The 19221-nt window shown below is 44.0% G+C and overlaps 1 protein-coding gene across 1 annotated transcript in view; it reads right to left on the bottom strand.

Moving 5' to 3' along the window:
- The window catches only part of LOC144893316 (B-cell receptor CD22-like), a 49578-nt gene that overhangs the window by 986 nt on the left and 29371 nt on the right, over window positions 1-19221 (bottom strand). The window contains exons 3-5 of the mRNA XM_078783658.1: window positions 8615-8881; window positions 7634-7963; window positions 271-537 (exon numbers count right to left, since the gene is read on the bottom strand). Of these exons, the coding sequence (XP_078639784.1) occupies window positions 271-537; window positions 7634-7963; window positions 8615-8881 (864 nt within the window). The remainder of the gene's footprint in view (window positions 1-270; window positions 538-7633; window positions 7964-8614; window positions 8882-19221) is intronic.

Raw genomic sequence — 19221 nt, 5'->3', positions numbered from 1 at the left:
ATTTGTATAATTACTACAACAATCACAGGTAAATCAGAGGTAAAGGAGATACTGGATTGTGGGACCAACATCGGCCGCAGGTGAACAGACCGAGCCGATGTGGGGATTTTGGACAATTATCGGACAATGTGGAATAACCCGATGTACATGTCTTGTCGGCTTGTTTAATCAGTGTTACCCGAGGACAGACTTATGTCGGAGAAGGTTTGATGAAAAGAGTGAATGTTGCTTACTGTGTGATCCATTCTGTGATTATAATGTCATACTTACAGGTAAGTGTGAACGTCGGACCGTCACGGTACCCAAAGTTGTACGTTGCTCTGCAGTTATAATCTCCGGCGTGTTCCCACTGCAGGGGGTTCAGTTCATGAGAGCAAGTATTTCTCTCTTTCGGACAATTTTCAATTCGCCTCCATTTATTGTCCTTGTACAATGAGATTGTGGAGGGAGGGTTGCTCTCCGTTTCACACAACATAGTGAGTGATTGTCCGAGTGCAAAAGAACCCTTTGTTGTCACTGTCGGTTTCTGTGGTTTATCTGTAAGGAGAAGACATAAGAATCCTCACTGGGTATACAGTCACGTGAAAAAGTAAGTACACCCCATGTAAAGTTTTGACTTTTTCAACATATTTCAACATACAGCTATTTGATCTTCATTTCAACAATATTGACAGATAAAGGTGATATAATATAACAAATATCATGAAACATTTACATTTTGTAGTCCATTGTATAATTTAAATAAACATAAATGCTAATTTCGCATGTGGAAAAAGTAAGTACACCCCTACATTTATCACTACTTCAAATACCTAAAATTGGAATCAGGTGCACCAGCTCAGGTGCAAATGATTAGAACATCGTAAGAGGATCTTCGAGGAACCAGTCTTATTTAAACCTCAGACATTTAGTTGGGTTTGCTCTTTGTTGTTGAAGTGTGTGGTGTCACCATGCCTCGATCAAAAGAGCTCTCTGAGGCCTTCAGAAAGAAGGTTATAGATGCCTACGAGTCTGGGAAGGGATTTAAAAAGATCTCCCAACAATTTGAAATCAATCATTCGACTGTCCGGAAGATCATCTACAAGTGGAGAAGATTCCAAACAACTGCCAAATTGTTCAGGCCAGGCCGCCCCAGCAAGTTCAGCCTGAGACCAGACCGCAAGATGCTGAAAGAAGTCTCTAAGAACCCCAGAATGTCATCACGGGACCTACAGGTAGCTCTTGCCACTGTTGATGTCAAAGTGCACGAGTCTACCATTAGAAAGAGGCTGCACAAATTTGATCTACATGGGAGGTGTGCCAGGAGGAAACCTTTGCTGTCCAGAAAGAACATCAGGGCAAGACTAAAGTTTGCCAATGAACACCTAGGCAAAGACCAGCACTTCTGGAACAATGTGGACAGATGAGTCAAAGGTAGAGCTATTTGGCCACAGTACCAGAAGACATGTTTGGCGAAAACCAAAGACAGCATTTGACCACAAGAACCTGATACCAACTGTAAAGCATGGTGGTGGAAATATTATGGTTTGGGGCAGCTTTGCTGCATCAGGGCCTGGGCAGCTCACCATCATATAATCCACTATGAATTCTTAATTGTACCAGAGGGTGCTTGAGGATAATGTGAGGCCATCTGTCGGAAAGTTTAAGCTCAACCGAAGGTGGACCTTGCAACATGACAATGAACCTAAACATACCAGTAAATCCACCAAGGAATGGCTAAAAGAAAGAAATGGAGGGTTCTGGAATGGCCAAGTCAAAGCCCGGATCTAAATCCCATCGAGATGTTGTGGGGGGATTTGAAACGAGCTGTGCATGCAAGAAGCACCTCAAACATCGCACAGCTGAAAGAATTCTGCATGGAGGAGTGGGCAAAAATTTCTCCCAGTCGATGTCAGAGACTGGTCGACAGTTATAAGAAACGCCTACTTGAGGTTGTTTCTGCCAAAGGGAGCAATAACACCTATTCGAGCCAAGGGTGTACTTACTTTTTCCACAGAAGGAAATGGCATCTCTGTTAATTTTTTGTTGAATAAATTATTGCAAAGTCAATTTTCATTGTTTTTTGTTCAATTAGATCACCTTTATCCATAGATACTGTTTAAATGAAGATCTAATATTGATATGTCCACATATGTTAAAAAGATTTTAAAAAACATTTAATGGGGTGTACTAACTTTTTTCACATGTGAAATTTGCATTTATGTTTATTTAAATTATACAATGGACCACAAAATGTAAATGTTTCATGATATTTGTTATATTATATCACCTTTATCTATATTATAATAGGCTACGGTGATTCTGTCTGTCTGTCTGTCTGTCTGTCTGTCCGGGGGTGTGGCTTAATCTGTTTGCAGAGTAGCTCCACCCATTCTTGGAGAGGCTTCATGTGAACAAATATCCACCATTTTATTAGCTCGAATAGCTTTGAGGCCTGTTTAGTTAGGCACGTGCTGTCTTTCTCTCTCACACAGGTTTATTTCAACTCTAATTCGATATATCATTTAATTTTTAACAGTCGCTAGAGAGGCTTGCTTCGATCTCTCCATGGCATCAAAGTTTGAGTGTTTTCCCGTTCGTGTCTTTGTCAAATTTCCGCTGGGTATTTTGTTGTGTATGTGTTATTGTGTGTTTCTATTTGGTTTTGGTTTTGTAGTTGTTGCAAATTTGTGTGTAATTAGTCGTTTTTTTGTTCGCGCCTCATGCGCGACCTGGTCTCTCCAGGCTCCCTCCCCTCCCCCCCCCCCCCCCCGTCAGTGTTTTATGAATATGGGTTCTTTCCTTCATAGTATTTGCTTGTTTCTTTGATTTTCTTTTCTCCCCCCGACCTCTCACGAACATCTTACCCTTTGTCCAGCGTTTTGAAAACAGAACAAACAAATAAACAAACAAAAAAAATTCTATATTAATTCTTTCTCTCCTCCTGGACACGTGCTTGTTCGCTCTCCTCCTCGTCTCGACTTGTGCCCTGCCCCCTATATCTCGTTTTTCTTCCACCTCTGCTCCTGCTTTCTCAAATCCACGTTCTCACTTAGAGACTTTTCCCAGATTGTTTTTCATGGTTTTGTTTAAATATTATTTAAATATGTTTAAACCGCAGCCGTGATGCTGACGCCGCCCCCCCCCGCGCCCCCCCTCCAGAATTTCCATGTTTTAAACGTTTCCCAGTGTGTACCCTGGATTAGAATAGGCACACTGTATCCCTGCGTGTCGTAAGAGACGACTAAGAAGGTTGGCGTCAGGAAGGGCATCCGGCCATAAAAAGATTGCCTCAAAAAGAGAACCATGACAATTACCACTACATATGGGCAGGGTACAGCCCGAAGTGGAGATTGGTTTCTGAGGTTTGGGACATGGAATGTAGGGACAATGACAGGGAGATCAGGAGAAGTGGTGGAAGTATTGGTCAGAAGAAGAGTGGACATATGTTGTGTGCAAGAGACGAGATGGAAGGGAAGTGGTGTGAGAATGGTGAAGGGTAGGCAGGGACAGAAATACAAGTTTATGTGGCAAGGGTGCCTGGAGGGCGTGAATGGTGTTGGTGTCCTGTTTTCTGAGGAGTTTGTAGACAGTGTGGTGAGTGTGACTAGAGTGAGTCATAGGTTGATGATGGTGAAAATGATGATTGGAAAGCTCTTGGTGAACATCATCTCGGGATATGCTCCGCAGGTTGGTCGAAGCGATGAAGAGAAGGACAAGTTCTGGTGTGCGATAGAGAAGCTGATGGAAAACGTGAAAGATGAGGAAGTTGTTGTGGTAGGAGGAGACCTAAATGGACATGTGGGAAGGAGTATGGATGGTTTTGACGGAGTTCATGGGGGTTACGGATATGGTGTGAGAAATGGAGAAGGTGAAAGGATTTTGGAGTTTGCTGATGGAGCTGATTTGTTGATTTGTAACACTCAGTTCCAGAAAGAGGATAATGAGCTTGTTACATACACGTCAGGTCGGTCGACGACAACCGTTGACTACCTGATGGTGCGTAGGCGAGATAGGGGGCACCTCCGGGACAAAAAGGTGAGCCCGGGGGAGGAGGCTGTTTCACAGCACCACTTGGTTGTCTGCGACATAAGGGTGAAAGGTGCGAGGAGAGCTCGGCGGGTGAAGTACCAACCGAGAATGAAGGTGTGGAGGTTGAAAGAGGTGACAGTAAGGAAGGCATTAAAAGAGAGGCTGAGTAGGGTCGAGGATGATGTGGTTGAGCTTGAAAGTGGTTGGATGTCAATGAAAGCTAGTCTGTTGGGAGCCTTTGGTGAGGTATGTGGATGGTCAAAAGGACCACCGAGGCACTCGGAAACATGGTGGTGGGATGATGAAGTTGGAAAGAGGATTGACGAGAAGAGGAAGAGGTTCAAGGAGTGGCAGAAGGCGAAGGGTACGGGAGCAGAAACAGCAGAGCATGAAAGTTATAAGGCAGCCAGGAAGGCTGCAAAGAAAGAGGTAGCAAAGGCACAGGAGGCATGTAGGAAAATGTTCGGAGAACGCTTGGATTCGGAAGAGGGTCAGAAAGCAGTATTCAGGATTGCAAAGCAGATAGCGAAAGAGAGGTGTGATATGATGGGGGTGAGTTGCTTGAAGGATGAAGTGGGACAAATCGTTGTCGACCCAGATGTAATTAAAGGAAGATGGAAAAGATATATGGAAATGCTGTTGAATACAGAGAATGAATGGGATGGCAACATAGAGAGTAACCCAGTTTTAGGACCGGCAGAGAAGATAATTGAAAATGAAGTTGAGGAAGCGATAAAAGCAATGAAGGGTAGAAAAGCGGGAGGGCCGACAGGAGTTGTGGGAGATATGTTGAAGGCAGCAGGAAGTTGGGGTGTGAAGAGAATGACAGAGATCTGTAATCTGGTGGTGAAAGAAGGCCGCATTCCAGTGGATTGGGAACTGAGTACCTTCGTCCCTCTATACAAGGGGAAAGGTGACCATCTGGAGTGTGGCTCGTACCGAGCGATAAAGTTATTGGAGCATGGAATGAAGGTATTGGAAAGGGTGTTGGAGAGGAGGATAAGGAAGAAAGTGAAGATCGAAGAAATGCAGTTTGGATTTATGCCAGGAAGAGGAACGCCAGACGTGCTTTTCATTGTGAGGCAGTTGCAGGAGAAGTACATGGAGAAGAGGAAGAAGTTGTTTCTTGGGTTTGTTGATCTGGAGAAAGCATTCGATAGGGTTCCACGCAAAGTATTGACATGGGCATTGAGGAAGTTAGGAGTGGAGGAATGGTTGATCAGAGTAGTGATGGCAATGTAGAAAAGAGTGCGCACAGCTGTAAGGACGAAGGACGGGAACAGTGGTGAATTTGAGGTGAAGGTGGGAGTGCATCAGGGGTCGGTACTAAGTCCACTACTATTTGTAGTTGTGATGGAGGTGCTGGCTCAGAACGTAAAGGAGGGTTTACCGTGGGAGTTGTTGTATGCAGATTATCTGGTGTTGATTGCGGAAAGTATGGATGGACTGAAGGAAAAGATGAACAAGTGGAAGGAATGTATGGAGACAAAAGGTCTGAAGGTGAATATCGGAAAGACGAAGGTGATGGCAAGTGGTAAAGCATGTGGTGAGGTGGAAAGAACTGGGAAGTGGCCCTGTGCTGTGTGTAGGAAGGGTGTCGGAGTGAACACCATTCAATGTACAATGTTTTTTTTGTTTTTTTTGTATATCAAGATCGAGGCTCGTGATAGAGCTAACATTAATCACACAAAAAGACAAACCGACACACAAAACACAAAAAACAAGGGGAGCGGCAGACAAGATGGGGAGAGAGGGGGAAGGACACAAACACAACATTTGAGAGCAGGGACATCGGGAGGACTTGGGGGGAGGTGGGAGAGGAATAAAACATATGAACACTGCAAGGACTCTGGGGTGAATTACCGGGGGTAGAAAAGATCAAGGTTTTCGATGGGGGAAGTTAAGAGATGGTGGTGAACAGCTGTTTTAAAGACCTGGAGGGAGGAGTGGGATTGAAGGGAGTGGGGGAGTTTGTTCCAGAGGCGGGAGAAAAGGGGAATGAAAGAGTGAAGGTGAGCAGAGAGCCTAGACTTTGGCAGTTTAACCATAAGTTACCGAGAACCGAGAAAGAGGGGATAAGAGTGGTTCTTTGTTATCCTGGCATAACTTTCATTAAATCATTATTTGTTACATTTTAAATCCCTTGTCTTGTCCATTTGTTTGTGGTTCGGAAAACCGGCGTCGCATCTGGCCGTACAGGTAAGCTCTCGCTGCCCTCCAATACCCCCCCCCCCCGCCCCCCGTGTGTCACTACCGCCATAGTTGAGTGTACGGGTCGGAGTTAAAACTCGGTTGGCCATCCGTCATCCAGGGGTGTTAATCCCGGTGAACACGACAATACTTTTTTTAAATAGAAGGCCTTGGCTCGTGGAAGACCTGGGACAACATGGCAGAGGGAACAGCAGGAGAAATTGGAAATGCCAACATCAGGGCGGAGGGAGAAAGAAGACAAACGGACAAACAAGGGATGTAGATAACGATGATGGTGAGGGGAGAACGCAAGGTGTGGACAAGGTGCATACACAGGTAAATTTTTGGGAGGGATAAGAGTGGTTCAACAGGTGTAGAAAATATCATGGCTTTGGATAGGGTATGATGACTGGATGAGGGTGAGCAGTTGTCTTGAAGATCTAGAGGGAAGAACGAGATCGAAGAGATTGAGTGTTGAAGAGAGTCTCATGTAACTCATCAACAGGCCGGGTTGGAAATGCCAAACTCCTCAACTCCTAACAAATTAGGTCAATTCCATCAATAATTAAGTTTAAGCTTATTTTGACCTCTTTGAGGTTTATTATGAAACGTTATTTTTAGGTCACCATTGCTAAATATCGGTTTATATTTTAAATAACCATCTTGTACTGGAACGTTTGTTAAAAGATTTTCAGTGTGGGCTACTGTTATTAACAACACCGACATGGTTTGTTCAACTTTGTGATGATCCTCATAATCTGTCAGAGCGCGTCGGGTCCGCAGGAGCAGCTTCCTGAGCAAGGGTTACACTGGGTGGTTTGCCATTGCCTTCCCAGCAGTAGTTCGAGCGGGAATTTGTAATCTGTTCATGGTGCCAGCGACAGCACGCCGACTCTTTCTGGAGGACGCTGTGGTCTGTGGGATCTTTATCGTCCACCAACTAATGTCAGCAGATGTACGGGACGCTCAGTTTCACATCAATCGGATAGAAGACACACACATTGATTAATTCCTCCACTCTGTGAAACAACGGGATGAGAGTTTATAGCTCGGTCGGGATTCGAACCCAGGCTGGACAGCTTGGAGGCGAGTGTGCACACTTTGATGCCATCCTGTCAGCCCAGTTTGTATCTTAACGCACTGTTAATACACAAACTGCGGTTCCATGCTGTATGTATTCCGTTAAAACGTATCTCGTTTGGTACAAAGCTGTTCTTATGGTAGAATATTGAATATTGAGCTTTGCCTGCATGCGGAGATATTCAAAAGCAGCGCGGAAAGGGGACGCCGGAAACTGGAGACAGACAAACGTACAAACGCATGGAAGACAAACGTACAAATGCATGGTAGACACCACACTTTTCATGATAATATAGATCATTTTAACAGGCTGTTATATTCGCTCTACTCTTAGTCTTATCCTTGTACTCACCATAAACTTCCACTCGAATTCCAGATTCCCACGATTGCTCTCTCGGTTCCTTTAGCTTGAAGTAATAAGTTCCAGTGTCGGATTTGATCAGGTTTGTGATTGTTAAAGAACAATTGTTATTCATTCTGGTTCTTTTAAATGTGAAACGATTTGTTGAACTCAGAGAGTCAATGGAAACATCCTGTGTATAATATGATGTACTTTTGATGAACCACTCTCCAGTTGGGAACACTGATCCGACCTGTTTTGGTTTGTACCGGAGTGTACATGGTAACACGACTGTTTCTCCAGTAAATCCGTAAACCTTCACCCCATATGTGACGTCATACACTGTGGAGAGAGAACATGGCACAGGGAGAAAAAGGGTTAATACCAGGTACAGGTAATACCAGGTATTTATTGAATACATTTAAACGATGCCAGGCATGGTAAAACCACAACATTTAACACTGATTTTCACTCCACACTCTATAATGTGAGACATATTTATTCTTTCTCATCAGAATGAATGATGCTGTTGAAATTGTTTAACAAATCCATTGAAATTTTAAACAATAAAACAGAGAAATAAAAACGTTAATTATTGTGAAGTGAAAATTTCTTTGGATCAAAAACATGGAATCTGTGCCAGACCTGACACAAGGTGTTCTGTGGTTTGGACTGTGTATGTTAATAAATACGACAACACATTGTACTATCAACTATATTGTGATTTGTATAATTACGACAACAATCACAGGTAAATCAGAGGTAAAGAAGACACTGGATTGTGGCACCAACACCGGCCGCAGGTGAACAGACAGAGCCGATGTGGGGATTTTGGACAATTATCGGACAATGTGGAATAACCCGATGTACACGTCTTGTCGGCTTGTTTAATCAGTGTTACCTGAGGACAGATTTATGTCGTAGAGGGTTTGATGAAAAGAGTGAATGTTGGTTACTGTGTGATCCATTCTGTGATCACAACGTCATACTTACAGGTAAGTGTGAACTTCGGACTGTAGTGGTACCCATCGGTGTTTGTGGCATCGCAGTAATAATCTCCGGCGTGTTCCCACTGCAGGGGATTCAGTTCATGAGAACAAGTATTTCTCTCTTTCAAACAATTTTCAGTTCGGCTCCATTCACAGTCCTTGTACAATGAGATTGTGGAGGGAGGGTTGCTCTCCGTTTCACACAACATCGTGAGTGATTGTCCGAGTGTAAAAGAACCCTTTGTTGTCACCATCGTATTCTGTGGTCTATCTGTGAAGAGAAGACATAAGAATCCTCACCGGGTATAAAGATAAAAGGTAACAATCCTCACTGGGTATAAATATAAAAGGTAAGAATCCTCACTGGGTATAAAGATAAAGGGTAACAATCCTCACTCGGTATAAATAGAAAAGGTAACAATCCTCACTGGGTATAAAGATAAAAGGTAACAATCCTCACTGGGTATCTATCTATAATTCCATTAATCTCTGTGTGTATGTGTGTTTGTATGTGTGTATGTGTGTATGTGTGTATGTTTGTCTGTGACCGCTGTTTCTCGACAACCACGGGTCCGATATACTTTAAACTTGCCAGGTATATTGCTGGGGACCCGAGGATGTGCCTTTTCAAGGTTTCATATTAATCGGACAAGTACTTACCGAGCTATGGCGATTTCTTTACCAAACACTGCAAGCCGTTCGCTTTGGACCAAACCATTGCATGTAAATAGAGGGGGGGGTTCTGTGGTCGTTGTGAATGGACCAAACCATTCATGTAAATAGAGGGGGGGGGGGTTCTGTGGTCGTTACTGCCACGTGGTTTCAAAGTTTTTTTTTGTTGTTGTTGTTTGCACGCATGTTTTTTTGCACCCACGTACGGGCACGCCCTAGGATGTTTACACACACACACCCCTACACAAATTGTTTTTTTTTTTTTTTTTTGGCAAGGAACGGGCACCCACGTACGGGCACGTCCTAGCTTATATATAGTACGGGCATGCCCTAGTAAATATAAAAGGTAACAATCCTCACTGGGTATAAAGATAAAATGTAACAATCCTCACTGGGTATAAAGATAAAAGGTAACAATCCTCACTGGGTATAAATATAAAAGGTAACAATCCTCACTGGGTATAAATATAAAAGGTAAGAATCCTCACTGGGTATAAATATAAAGGGTAACAATCCTCACTGGGTATAAATATAAAAGGTAACAATCCTCACTGGGTATAAATATAAAAGGTAACAATCCTCACTGGGTATAAATATAAAAGGTAAGAATCCTCACTGGGTATAAATATAAAGGGTAACAATCCTCACTCGGTATCTATCTATAATTCCAGCAATCTGTGTGTGTGTGTGTGTGTGTGTGTGTGTGTGTGTGTGTGTGTGTCTGTGTGTCTGTGTGTGTGTTTGTTTGTCTGTGACCGCTGTTTCTCGACAACCACGGGTCCGATATACTTTAAACTTGCCAGGTATATTGCTGGGGACCCGAGGATGTGCCTTTTCAAGGTTTTAAATTAATCGCAGAAGTAGTTACCGAGCTATGTCCAAAAAACGATTCAACCAATCAGAGAGCAGCGAGCTATCACGTGTGCCGAACGTGGCGAACAGACTCTGCCTCGGACAGCACATTTGAGAGCGTATTCATTTATTTCCCGTTGGAAAACTATGTTGCCGTTAAACTATGTTTTAAAACTAATTAAAACTAATTTGCGATTCATCGTAACTGCGATTTGCGACCTTCCGGACAGTGAAGACTGCACTTCCGGCAGCCAATCACAGAACGCGTTATTGCGTAGGCGTGGCCGATGTGAGAGCGAGCCGAGCCCAGAGCGTGCGCCATTACGGTTCGTAATTCGATTTCTTCCGGAGAAAATAATAATTTCTCGATTTCTTATGCGCATTATTTCTCCCAATTCAGTCAGAGCGAAGGGCGGAAGCGAAGAGCGTTGTTTTTTTTGTTTACGGGCGTACGGGCGGGGTAGAGCGTACGGGTAGCGTTTTTTTTTTTTTTTGGCAAGGAACGGGCACCCACGTACGGGCATGCCCTAGTAAATAGAAAAGCTAACAATCCTCACTGGGTATAAAGATAAAATGTAGCAATCCTCACTCGGTATAAATATAAAAGGTAAGAATCCTCACTGGGTATAAATACAAAAGGTAACAATCCTCACTCAGTATAAATATAAAAGGTAACAATCCTCACTGGGTATAAATATAAAAGGTAACAATCCTCACTCGGTATCTATCTATAATTCCAGTAATCTCTGTGTGTCTGTGTGTGTGTGTGTGTGTGTGTGTGTGTTTGTCTGTGACCGCTGTTTCTCGACAACTACCGGTCCGATATACTTGAAACTTGCCAGGTATATTGCTGGGGACCCGAGGATGTGCCTTTTCAAGGTTTGAAATGAATCGGAGAAGTAGTTACCGAGCTATGGCGATTTAGCCGTTCGCCGTTCGCTTTGGCTTTGCGAATGGACCAAACCATTTCATGTAAATAGAGGGGGGGGGGGGGTTCTACCGTACTCGCAAGCCGTTCGCTTTGGCTTTGCGAATGGACCAAACCATTTCATGTAAATAGAGGGGGGGGGGGGTTCTGTGGTCGTTACTGCCACGTGGTTTCAAAGTTTTTTTTTGTTGTTGTTGTTTGCACGCATGTTTTTTTGCACCCACGTACGGGCACGCCCTAGTAAATATAAAAGGTAACAATCCTCACTGGGTATAAATATAAAAGGTAAGAATCCTCACTGGGTATAAATATAAAAGGTAAGAATCCTCACCAGGTATAAAGATAAAAGGTGACAATCCTCACTCGGTATAAATATAAAAGGTAACAATCCTCATTGTGTATAAATATAAAAGGTAAGAATCCTCACTGGGTATAAATATAAAAGGTAAGAATCCTCACTGGGTATAAATATAAAAGGTAAGAATCCTCACTGGGTATAAACATAAAAGGTAACAATCCTCACTGGGTATAAATATAAAAGGTAAGAATCCTCACTCGGTATAAATATAAAAGGTAAGAATCCTCACTGGGTATAAACATAAAAGGTAAGAATCCTCACTGGGTATAAATATAAAAGGTAAGAATCCTCACTGGGTATAAACATAAAAGGTAAGAATCCTCACTCGGTATAAATATAAAAGGTAAGCATCCTCACTGGGTATAAATATAAAAGGTAAGAATCCCCACTCGGTCTAAACATAAAAGGTAAAAATCCTCACGGGGTATAAACATAAAAGTGAACAATCCTCACGGTATCTATCTATAATTACAGTAATCTCTGTGTGTATGTGTGTGTGTCTGTGTGTGTGTGTGTGTGTTTTTGTCTGTGACCGCTGTTTCTCGACAACCACGGGTCCGATATACTTGAAACTTGCCAGGTATATTGCTGGGGACCCGAGGATGTGCCTTTTCAAGGTTTGAAATTAATCGGACAAGTGGTTCCCAAGGTATGGTCACCGTACTCGCAAGCCGTTCGCTTTGGCTTTGCGAATGGACCAAACCATTTCATGTAAATAGAGGGGGGGGGGGGGGTTCTACCGTACTCGCAAGCCGTTCGCTTTGGCTTTGCGAATGGACCAAACCATTTCATGTAAATAGAGGGGGTGGTTCTGTGGTCGTTACTGCCACGTGGTTTCAAAGTTTTTTTTTGTTGTTGTTGTTTGCACGCATGTTTTTTTGCACCCACGTACGGGCACGCCCTAGTAAATATAAATGGCAAGAGTCCTCACCGGGTATAAAGATAAAAGGGAACAATCCTCACTGGGTATAAATATAAAAGGTAAGAATCCTCACTGTGTATAAACATAAAAGGTAAGAATCCTCACTGTGTATAAATATAAAAGGTAATCCTCACTTGGTATAAATAGAAAAGGTAAGAATCCTCACTGTGTGTAAAAATAAAAGGTAAGAATCCTCACTGGGTATAAATAGAAGAGGTAATAATCCTCACTGTGTATAAATATAAAAGGTAAGAATCCTCACTGGGTATAAATAGAAAAGGTAAGAATCCTCACTGTGTATAAATATAAAAGGTAAGAATCCTCACTGGGTATAAATAGAAAAGGTAAGAATCCTCACTGCGTATAAATATAAAAGGTAATAATCCTCACTGGGTATAAATAGAAAAGGTAAGAATCCTCACTCGGTATAAATATAAAAGTTAACAATCATCACTGTATATCTATCTATAATTCCACTAATCTCTGTGTGTATGTTTGTATGTATGTATGTTTGTATGTATGTTTGTCTGTGACCGCTGTTTCTCGACAACTACCGGTCCGATATACTTGAAACTTGCCAGGTTTATTGCTGGGGACCCGAGGATGTGCCTTTTCAAGGTTTTCAATTAATCGCAGAAGTAGTTACCGAGCTATGTCCAAAAAACGATTCAACCAATCAGAGAGCAGCGAGCTATCACGTGTGCCGAACGTGGTGAACAGACTCTGCCTCGGATGGCACATTTGAGAGCGTATTCATTTATTTCCCGTCGGCAAACTATGTTGGCGCTATGTTGGCGTTAAACTATGTTTTAAAACTAATTAAAACTAATTTGCGATTCTTTTGCTTTGCGATGCTATTTGCGATTGCGTTAAACTCGCTCGGGCGTTAAACTATGTTTTAAAACTAATTAAAACTAATTTGCGTTTCTTTCGCTTTCCTGCGCATTTGTGCACGCGATGGCGATTTCTTTACCAAACTCCGCAAGCCGTTAGCTTTGGACCAAACCATTTCATGTAAATAGAGGGGGGGGGGATTGTCACCGTACTCGCAAGCTGTTCGCTTTGGACCAAACCATTTCATGTAAATAGAGGGGGGGGATTGTCACCGTACTCGCAAGCCGTTCGCTTTGGACCAAACCATTTCATGTAAATAGAGGGGGGGGGGGGGGATTGTCACCGTACTCGCAAGCCGTTCGCTTTGGCTTTGCGAATGGACCAAACCATTTCATGTAAATAGAGGGGGGGGGATATACTTTTAGATATATATATAGTACGGGCATGCCCTAGTAAATATAAAAGTCAACAATCCTCACTGTGTATAAATATAAAAGGTAATAATCCTCAATGTGTATAAATATAAAAGGTAAGAATCCTCACTGGGTATAAATATAAAAGGTAAGAATCCTCACTGGGTATAAATATAAAAGGTAAGAATCCTCACTGGGTATAAACATAAAAGGTAACAATCCTCACTGGGTATAAATATAAAAGGTAAGAATCCTCACTCGGTATAAATATAAAAGGTAAGAATCCTCACTGGGTATAAACATAAAAGGTAAGAATCCTCACTGGGTATAAATATAAAAGGTAAGAATCCTCACTGGGTATAAACATAAAAGGTAAGAATCCTCACTCGGTATAAATATAAAAGGTAAGCATCCTCACTGTGTGTAAAAATAAAAGGTAAGAATCCTCACTGGGTATAAATAGAAAAGGTAATAATCCTCACTGTGTATAAATATAGAAGCTAAGAATCCTCACTAGGTGTAAATAGAAAAGGTAAGAATCCTCACTGTGTATAAATATAAAAGGTAAGAATCCTCACTGGGTATAAATAGAAAAGGTAAGAATCCTCACTGCGTATAAATATAAAAGGTAATAATCCTCACTGGGTATAAATAGAAAAGGTAAGAATCCTCACTCGGTATAAATATAAAAGTTAACAATCATCACTCTGTATAAATATAAAAGTTAACAATCATCACTCAGTATAAATATAAAAGGTAATAATCCTCACCGGGTATACAGATAAAAAGAGAGAATCCTCACTGTATAAATATTGTTACGGATCTCGGACGTCGGCTTTCCCCTTATCAAGGGGGAGGTTAATCCCCCACCGGCATCCGATCACCTTGGCTATCCATGGCACGATTCAAAATTTAGTTGTTAATAAAATTTCGGCCGCTCGTAATTTTGACCAAATTTGTCCAATGGATAAAAAATTTGGTTCGGGTTCCAAATCCCACTCCCCGACACCAGTTGTTACGGATCTCGGACGTCGGCTCTCCCCTTATCAAGGGGGGGTTAATCCCCTTGTCCTTTTATCTGACCGACGCGAGTCTTGGAAGTTATAACGTCCTTCCCAGCGCGGCGTTAGTTAGGGTTTGTTAGGCCTAGGGGTTTGCTACTGCCTAATTACAAACGCCGACCAGAAACGAGGGAATAACTCCCGCTCGAATCACGGATATGGATGGAAAATGCCGAGCGGATAGCAATCCGTGATCCGAGCTGTTAACAAATGACTAGACCTGATTATAGCGGTTGCGATTGTGCCACGCTTACCCAATTGGAGAAAAGACTGATGCGATCGGATGGAGAGGAAACCAAGAAAATAGGAAGAACAAAGCAATTTATTACAAATGTACAAGAAGGAGAAGAGGAAACGAAAGAAGGGAATGTACAAGGAGGAGGAAGAAGCAGTTACACAGGGCAGCCTTAAACAGTCTTATCTTATTCCCTGGACAAACGGGCCCGTCTCAGACACTCACACGGGGATTGTAGATGGTAGGGTGGAACAGGTTGATGGTCACCAGCATGTCCAGGCTCCAATCCGGCTCCGGTCCAGGCTCCAGTTCAGCGGACGAAACCTGGCAGGCAGCTCTTCAGTGTAACACGAACGGACAATTATATCACGGGGGAAGGCTTGTGTCCTGGTGGCGTACGTAATAGTTGCACACTCGCGCCAAACGCCCCCTCTCCAAGGTCCTGCTTTGAGCTCCCAATGCCAACGAGGCCTCTCTGATCAAACGCATGTACCCACGAGTTCGTTGTAATGTGCGCTCTCCCAATACGTCCTGTCAACACCAATCTTTCAACGAGTCCTCTCAAGGCAAGCTCTTCTCATCAGTCCTTTTGCCAAGCGCATGTACCCACAAGTCCTCTTTAATGAGCGCCGCTGCATAAGTCCTCTGGTAAGTCCTTTCAACCACGATCAAGCGCATTAGTCCTCTGGTAAGTCCTTTCAACCACGATCAAGCGCATTAGTCCTCTGGTAAATCCTGTGAAAGGGCTTTGCGTTCGCACTTTTATAAGTGAACCAGCGATCGCTCCGCCAGCCCAAAAGCCACGCCTATCAGGCGATCTTACTTCAGCCCTGGTTGGCTGGTCATCGCTTACCGGCCCCGCCCTGATGGTGGGTTGACGTGGCCACACCTCCATTCTTGTGCTCCGCCCCCTTTTTCTGGGCCTCACCTCGTGGCTTATGGCGGCGGGCAGCGAAGGCTGATGCTGCTGGCCGAGGAGCGGACCAAATTAGGAGGGCCGTGGGGTACAGACAGGAGGGTGCGCTTAATGGCGTCGTTTGCAGAGGGAGGCTGTCAAAATGGATGGAATGGGGCCTACTCCTTATTTGATTGACACAACGCAGATTCAACTATTGGAAACATGGCCTTATCTATACACATACTAATGAAATAACTGAAGTCCTATGGTGACCTATGTGTTGCTTGTGGCCTATCTATGGGGTGCTACCTTTAACCTTTAATGATGTGATATTTACCAGAAGTGTGGGTTCTCAAAACCGCAACACTGCACCCCTCATTTTGTCAGGCTCCCCCGAGCCAATACATCAGGACTTTCTTTTACATCTACATGTGACACTTAGGTGTAGTTTCCCCTCTACTTTTAACCTACTACCCTGAGTGCGACAGTTTTAACACTAGATATGTCCCCCCTGCTGCGTTGCGTCCTACCTAACTGACTCACGCCCACAATTAACCGAATTACAGAATGGTTTTCAAACTACACATAGAGCCGGTGGGGAGCATTATTTACAAGACCACTACTAATTATTTACAACTACAACCCAGGACCTGTCTTTTGTGGGAAAAAGCAGAATTTTTGAGAAGAGGAAATGCCATTGCAATGCACTGCACCGATACACCATACATCCATATGCACAATAAATGCACCATAATTAAAAACATGCATGAAAAGCACCAAAAATGCACAAAAACAAACATTTTAAAATAACAAGTGAATCCTCTTGGATTGCGCTGAGGTTCGGGCATGGAATTTCTAGGAGGAAGTATAATTTGTATGCAATGAAAGTACATGTAATATGGGATCGAGTAAGATTTGACATATCCACTTTTGTTATTGGGCCGAATCTCGCGCTTCACCAGTGCGCGTGCGCGAATTTACGTCACGTCGGCAGCGAGAAGGGGTTCCCCAACACGAACCAATCAGGAACTGCCACGTCACACTTATATGATCTCAGAATTCCTGTGACAGGAATTCGCGTTACACTGGCTGGAAGTCATTCGCTAGAGGCGCTTCCTCAGCGCTAATAAATGATGTTTTCTTGCGCTTCTCTGCTGGGCCGATGTATCTTGGCTGTCTTCTTGCTTGATGTTCTTTAATTCATTAATAAAAAGGGCACACACCGCGTCCGCTTTTTTTATTTATGGCCAGCAGGGCCAACTTAGGTGGTCCGACTGCTGGGCATTGATGCCACTTAAAAACAGTGGTCCGCAAGCCAGATACTGCTGGCAGCAATGGTCGGTCCCAGCAGAGGTGCCAGGCCACAGAACGTGTGGTCCATAGGTGCCAGGCCACAGAACGTGTGGTCCGTAGGGTGTACCGGTGCAGGCAGGCATGCAGGCAGCAAGGGTGCAGGCAGCAAAAGTGCGGCCGCACAATTCAAGGCACCTGCACACTCCTCTCACACAAAAGACCATGGTCCATGAGTGGGGAAGGAAGACAAAGCAGAGGTTAGCGGGGTCAAGGGCTCAGTAGTGATCTCCCGTGATGTAGTCCTGGAATCTCCCGCGATGAAGCTACCTCCGAGGGCCTTTCACTTACTCACTGCAGGCAGGATGGTGGTCTTTCTGTCTTCTACCGACTCCTCTCCGACCTTGCTCCTCCAGCTCTCTCTGGGCTCTGTCCCCCAAATATTCCTAAAGGTCGCACAAGATCTGCCTGCAACCCTCTTATGGTTAAACTGCCAAAATCAAGACTCTCTGCTCACCTTCACTCTTGCATTCCTCTTTTCTCCCGCCTCTGGAACAAACTCCCCCACTCCCTTCAATCCCACTCCTCCCTCCAGGTCTTTAAAACAGCTTTTCACCACCATCTCTTGTCTTCCCCCATCCAAAACCTTGATCTGTTCTACCCCCACTAATTTCACCCCAAATCCTCTTTTTTGAAATACCATCTTCTTTCCTGGAAGTCCTTGGTGTCCTTGTGCTAAATACTTCTCCCACCCCCCCCCCCCTTCCCACGCCGCCTCCCCCCAAGCCCTCTCCCTCCCACACATTCCCGATGTCCCTCACAAATGTTGTGTTTATGTGCTTCCCCTTCTCTCCCCATTTTGTCTGCCACTCCCCTTTTTATACACTTTGTTTGTTTGTCTGTTTGATTTGTTTGTGTGATAAATGTTAGCTCTTTCACGAGCCTCGATTATGTGTCCCCCCCCCCCAAAAAGAAAAGAAAAAAAAGGGCGCAAAGGTACACATCATACAAGGTAATGCGACATGAAGGGCGCAGGAGAACGAGCTGAGAAAGCTCGTCCCTACTCGTACGTCACCCCCCATGTCACCTACACTACCCTTGCCCTTCCCCGTATTTACACAATTTACAAATCCGTCTCTACTGTCTCGTCCCCCATATCTCCCCTAAACTAAATTCGTCCCCAATCCCTCCCAAGAAGGAAGGGATGGAATAAACACAATGTCAAATCATGCCAAGATGCGTCTTTCATTCCAAATATTTGCCAAAACCTGTTGTGGAGTCCTATCACCTCGGTGAGTGGATGCGGATGGTGCGAAGAGATTTTCTCCAAACTATCCTTCTAATTGACATTAACTCTCTTTACTCTACCCGGGGTCTTGCCCTGCCAATCCATTGGCTATCTTTACTCTATGCCGTTCTAAAAACCAATTCTCATTGACCATCCCTGTGGTGCCTCCCAATTTGGGGTCTCACTCCCCCCCATTTTTCAATCTGTGCCCTCGCACAATTTCGGGGCTGGGTCATGTGGCTCTCCCGGCAGGTCTACTTACCTGCGCACCTCCACCACTGAACGTCGCCACCCGAGCTTGCCTGCTCCTCGCGACTACCTAACTTGGGAAGGCCCTCCCTGGTACTTACCCCCTCTATGCCCCCTCTGGCATTGGGCTACCCGGGTCCTCTCTTTAGGATCCTCGGGCCCCGCTGAACACGACTGAACTGAACACTAACTGGCTCCCAGAGCCTACCTGCGGCCTCACCTGGCCGACAGACTACCAGTGGTGGAGTGCTCAATAACCACATGTACTAACAGGCTCACTGTTACGGGTCCCTCCCCGACCTCCTGGTCTCGGTATACCTCCGAACCCCGGGAGGGGCCACAGCAGAAAAATATCTATTATTCCGTGTCGAAATCAATAAGGAAACCACACCAATGGTTATAAACAAACCAATAATATATTAAAAATCACACAGGAATAACATCCCCAATAACGATAGTAAATCCAGACAATCAAAATCTTAAGATGGTACCATCTTATCTAGTACTTATCTCAAACTCACGGCACTCCCCAATGTCTCTATAACTCTCCAAGGCAAAGTTGATTCGCTCCAGCGATCGTGGGAACAATGTCCGATCAAGATCAATCGAGG

Source organism: Myxine glutinosa, chromosome 8 (genome assembly GCF_964187855.1).
Source record: "Myxine glutinosa chromosome 8, kmMyxGlut1.1, whole genome shotgun sequence".
In the NCBI taxonomy this organism is placed as follows: domain Eukaryota; kingdom Metazoa; phylum Chordata; class Myxini; order Myxiniformes; family Myxinidae; genus Myxine; species Myxine glutinosa.
Note: the sequence above shows the minus strand (reverse complement) of the source record. Positions and strands in the feature narration are given on the sequence as shown.